Here is a 5,950-nt window from a genome sequence, read left to right as displayed (position 1 = left end):
GTTTCCAATCAGTCGCCTCTGGTGGCTCCCTGCCCCTTTTGTTTATCTTCCAATATCAGTCCGCCGTTCCTACTCTGCTTTACCTCCCCTGTCGAAATCCAGATGTGTATAATTCTGATCTCAGGCTTATTTCATGGGTTATCAGAGTTCTTTGATAGGTAATCAGCTCACTTTAGGTCACAGTTTGAAACGGCGCCTCCTCCTACTTCCCCAGTTTCCTGTCTTCCCCCCTTGGCTAATTGATTTATAAAAAAATGAATGAGACCCTGGTTTCTTTCATCTCTTCTGTTGTTTCCTAGTTTCTGTATAATTTATTTCTTCTCTAATCTTGCTATTTCCTACCTTCTGTTATATACAGGTTTCAGTTGATTTTTTTCTAGCCCCTTTAGATGTAAAGCTTGTGGTTTATTTGATATTTTTCTTGCTTCTTAAGGTCTTCCTGTATGCTGTGTATTTTTGTCTTAGGACCACTTTTGCTGCAGAGAAATTACATGATGGTGATAGAGGTTTTATACTCTGTGTGTGTGTGTGTGTGTGTGTGTGTGTGTGTGTGTGATATCTTCTGGCTCTGCTGGAGGATTTTGTGATCCACAGTTAGTGCCACTGTGATTACTTTAAAGGTTTTGTTACCTGCATCAGGATATTTGTAATTTATTGGTATTTAAGGACAAGAGGAAGATAATGTACTTGACTCTGTGTTTTGTGCATGTTAGTATATTTGTCTTCCTGCTACAACTAAGTTTCTAAGTCAGAGAGTGAATAGGTAAGCACAGAATAATGTCAAGGAGGCTCCCTTGGGGAAACTGCTCTATGGAGAGGAAACCCCAGACCCTGACAGGAAACCTGCCATAGCTTCCATCTGCACCTGCTCCTGGGAGTGAAGACAGAATTGATGAGTAGTGTGCACCCTCTGCTGGTCTGATACTCTTGTAGTTTGACGTTTGTGTCTGGGCTCACACTGAGGAACCCTCACTGTGTCCTTCACACAGTAATAAACGGCTGTGTCCTCGGCTTTCAGGCTATTCATCTGAAGATACAGCATGTTCTTGCCATTGTCTCTGGAGATGGTGAATCGGCCCTTCACAGAGTCTGCATAGTATGTGTTACTACCAGTATTGCTAATACTTGTGACCCACTGCAGCCCCTTCCCTGGAGCCTGGCGGACCCAGCTCATGGCATAGTTACTGAAGGTGAATCCAGAGGCTGCACAGGAGAGTCTCAGGGACCCCCCAGGCTTCACCAGGTCTCCCCCAGACTCCACCAACTGCACCTCACACTCGACACCTGTAGGCACAAGACATTCCAGTCAGGAATCTGTCACACACCCGTGGTTTCACTTACTCATATCCACTCACATCCTCAATTTCTTTTGTTCTCCATAAATTACCTTTTAAAAGAACAACAAGGAAAACCCAGCCAAGCACAAAGTCCATGGTGAGTTCTCTGTGTTCTGTCCTGATCAGTGAATGTGGACACGTGGAAATCCCAGGCCTGGGGCTCCTCTCCCAGCTGTATGGTCTGGGCTGGGCTGTTTTATTCAGTGGTGGGCAGACCCTATTTGCATGTCCTCTGAGTATATATTTAGCTCCAGACTTAGGTTCAATTCCTTACAAGTTAAAAACAAAGATTCCATTGTATGTAGATCACTTTGTTTAGACAGCATTGTGTCAGTATGTAATATTTTAATGTATGAACAGAATTGTCTTTTCTTCTTTTTTCTATTACAGCATTTTAAAAATTGTTGTGTTATGTTACTCACCATACAGCACATCATTAGTTTTTGATGTCGTGCCATGATTCATTATTTGTGTATAATAACCAGTGCACTTTGCAACCTGTGCCTTCCTTAATACCCATCACCAGGCTCATACATCCCACTAGCCTCCTCCATTCTAAAAACCTCAGTTCATTTCCTGGAGTCTGTAGTCTCTTATGGTTCATCTGTCACTTTGATTTCTCCCCTTCACCCCTTCCTTCTGCTAATGTTCTCCGCACTATTCCTTATGTTGCACAAATAAGTGAAATCGTATGACAATTGGTTTTCTATGTTTGACTTATTTCACTCAGCATAAGCTCCTCCAGTTCTATCCATGTTGAATCAAAAACTCAGTATTCATCCTTTATGATGGATGAGTAATATTCCATTGTATATATGGATCACATCTTCTTCTTCTTCTTTTTTTGCATTTTTAATCCATTTCTCTTTTAAAAGAAATTTTATTTTCAGTGTAACAGTATTCATTGTTTTTTAAATTTTTTAAAAAATTTTCATTTTAACCGTATTCATTGTTTTTGCACCACACCCAGTGCTCCATGCAATCCATGCCCTCTCCAATACCGACCACCTGGTTCCCCCAACCTCACACCCCCCGCCCCTTCAAAACCCTCAGATTGTTTTTCAGAGTCCATAGTCTCTCATGGTACACCTCCCCTCCAATTTTCTTCAACTCCCTTCTCCTCTCCATCTCTCCTTGTCCTCTATGCTATTTGTTATAATCCATAAATAAGTGAAATCATATGATAATTGACTCTCTCGGCTTGACTTATTTCACTCAGCATAATCTCTTTCAGTTCCATCCATGTTGCTACAAAAGCTGGGTATTCATCCTTTCTGATGGAGGCATAATACTCCATAGTGTATATGGACCACATCTTCCTTATCCATTTGTCTGTTGTAGGGCATCTTGGTTCTTTCCACAGTTTGGCGACTGTGGCCATGGTTGCTAAAATATTGGGGTACAGATGGCCCTTATTTTCTCTACGTCTGTATCTTTGGGGTAAATACTCAGTAGTGCAATTGCAGGGTCATAAGAAGCTCTATTCTTAATTTCTTGAGGAATATCCACTGTTCCCCAGTGGCTGCACCAACTTGCATTACCACCAACAATGGAAGAGGGTTCCCCTTTCTCCACATCTTCTCCAACACATGTTGTTTCCTGTCTTGCTAATTTTGTCCATTCTAACTGGTGTAAGGTGATATCTCAATGTGGTTTTAATTTGAATCTTTCTGGTGGCTAGTGATGATGAACATATTTTCTGTACTCAAGGAACACAGAACACTCATGAAAGAAATTCAAGAAGATACAAAAAGATGGAAGACCATTCCATGCTCTTGGATCGGAAGAATAAGCATTGTTAAAATGTTTATACTGCCTAGAGAAATCTATACTTTTAATATCATTATGATCAAAATTCCACCGTTATTTTTTAAAGACCTGGAGCAAATAATCCAAAAATTTGTATGGAATCAGAAGAAACCCCGAATCGCTGAGGAAATGTTGAAAAACAAAAATAAAACAGGGGGCATCACGTTACTTGATTTCAAGCTTTACTACAAAGCTGTGATCACCATGACAGCATGGTACTGGCATAAAAGCAGACACATAGACCAGTGGAACAGAGTAAGGAGCCCAGATATGGACCCTCAACTCTATGGGCAAATAATCTTTGACAAAACAGGAAAAAATATACAGTGGAAAAAAGACAGTCTCTTCAATAAATGGTGTTGGGAAAACTGGACAGGTATATGTAGAAAAATGAAACTCGACCATTCTCTTACACTGTACACAAAGATCAACTGAAAATGGATAAAAGACCTCAGTGTGAGACAGGACTCCATCAGAATCCTTGGGGGGGGGGGGTAAACAAGATGGCAGGGAAGTAGGAGGAGGCACCCTTTCAACCTGTACCCTAAAGTGAGCTGATTACCTTCCAAAGAACTCCAATCATCCGCGAAATCAGCCTGACATCAGAATTATACACATGTGGATCTCTACTGGAGCAGAAGATACCAGTTGGCAGGTAAAGCGGAGTGGGAAAGTTGGACTGATATCAGAAGATAAACAAAAGGGGGAGGGGGCCACCAGAGGCGACCCACTGGAAAGTAATATCCCACTAAGAGAGTGCCCTGCATCTGGGTACCAGCATTAACTGGGGAGTCTGGTAGAAAGCACTCAAAAAGAGCAAAGGATCGCCAGGGGGAAATTGTGGGAATCGGGGTGTTAAGAACAGGAGCTTAAGTCCTCAGACACAGGACAGCCACTCCTGGCACAGACACAGAGAGAGTGTGGCAGAGAAACCAGGTCTTGGTCCCTGAACCACCTGCTCCTCAGAGAGCACGTGGGGCCTGGCTCCCATGAGGGGATGGGAGCCTCTCCAGCCAACAGAAGCACAGCATTTTTACAATCCCCACGCGAGTGCCCTGCAGTGCCATCAGAGTCCGAGTTGCGCCCTGTGCCCTTCCCTGAGAGAGGTGCTCATAGGCGCCAGCCTGGTGCTCTAGGACCAGAAAAGACCAGGCACTCCCAGCCTGCGCCAGTGGGAAAATCTCAGTGTGTGATCTCTGCTTGGAACCTCTCTGGCAGTCTGTAGCTGGCCAGACAGCTGCTGCTGCCTTGGTTTTGGGTACAAGCAAAAAACCTGAGTCCCCAGGGACCACAACTGGGAACCTGCTCTTCCAGCCTCCAAGGGGGATTTATTTGGGCTCTGTAGCTGGACTAAGGCTTCTCTCTGAGAGGGAGGTCAGGGTGCAGTTTGCTTTCCTCTAAACCTACAAAAGCCATCAAAAGTGGTCAAGGCAAGAGAGAAAAACAAAAGTGAACAAATATAAAAACCTCCAGAGAACAAAAACCTGAAAAAAACAGTTTCCTCAGAGCCCACCCCCTTGACGGGGCAGGAGGACGTAACTCAGAGAACATCACTGACTGAAAACCCACCTGGCAAGCCCCTCCCCCAGAAAACCAAACAGGAAAGGAAAAAAAAAAATGACAACAGAGAACAACCACCACTACTTCATAGGACAATTTTTATTATTAATTTGTTCCCATTATTCTGGCTCATTATTTTATATAGATAATTTTTAACCTATTTACCATCACAGTGAGATGTCCAGTACATAAAATTTCATAATAACCTTCTAACCTGAATATTTTGATACATACACCAGTGTTTTCCTTTTGCATTTCTATTTTTTAAATTTCTTGTTTTTTATTTTAGTTTAGTTTAGTATAGTTCATTCCTTTTTTTTTTTCTTATTCTTTTTTTTTTTAATTTTTTATTTTTTATAAACATATATTTTTATCCCCAGGGGTACAGGTCTGTGAATCACCAGGTTTACACACTTCACAGCACTCACCAAATCACATACCCTCCCCAATGTCCATAATCCCACCCCCTTCTCCCAAACCCCCTCCCCCTGGCAACCCTCAGTTTGTTTTGTGAGATTAAGAGTCACTTATGGTTTGTCTCCCTCCCAATACCATCTTGTTTCATTTATTCTTCTTCTACCCACTTAAGCCTCCATGTTGTATCACCACTTCCTCATATCAGGGAGATCATATGATAGTTGTCTTTCTCTGCTTGACTTATTTCGCTAAGCATGATACGCTCTAGTTCCATCCATGTTGTTGCAAATGGCAAGATTTCATTTCTTTTGATGGCTGCATAGTATTCCATTGTGTATATAAACACCACATCTTCTTGATCCATTCATCTGTTGATGGACATCTAGGTTCTTTCCATAGTTTGGCTATTGTGGACATTGCTGCTATAAACATTAGGGTGCATGTGTCCCTTTGGATTACTACATTTGTATCTTTAGGGTAAATACCCAATAGTGCAATTGCTGGGTCATAGGGCAGTTCTATTTTCAACATTTTGAGGAACCTCCATGCTGTTTTCCAGAGTGGCTGCACCAGCTTGCATCCCCACCAACAGTGTAGGAGGGTTCCCCTTTCTCCGCATCCTCGCCAGCATCTGTCATTTCCTGACTTGTTGATTTTAGCCATTCTGACTGGTGTGAGGTGATATCTCATTGTGGTTTTGATTTGTATTTCCCTGATGCCGAGTGATATGGAGCACTTTTTCATGTGTCTGTTCGCCATCGGGATGTCTTCTTTGCAGAAATGTCTGTTCATGTCTTCTGCCCATTTCTTGATTGGATTATTTGTTC

The 5,950-nt window shown here is 42.4% G+C and overlaps 1 gene segment (V, D, J or C); it reads right to left on the bottom strand.

The window, feature by feature from the left end:
- Nucleotides 1-808: 808 nt before the first annotated feature.
- Nucleotides 809-1,504, bottom strand: LOC131999474 (immunoglobulin heavy variable 3-23-like). The segment is given in 2 exon segments: nucleotides 809-1,284; nucleotides 1,388-1,504. Coding segments are annotated over 2 exon segments (522 nt in total).
- Nucleotides 1,505-5,950: the final 4,446 nt, after the last annotated feature.

Source organism: Mustela nigripes, chromosome 13, assembly GCF_022355385.1.
Source record: "Mustela nigripes isolate SB6536 chromosome 13, MUSNIG.SB6536, whole genome shotgun sequence".
NCBI classification, from domain to species: Eukaryota; Metazoa; Chordata; class Mammalia; order Carnivora; family Mustelidae; genus Mustela; species Mustela nigripes.
This window is presented reverse-complemented; position numbering and strand designations above follow the sequence as displayed.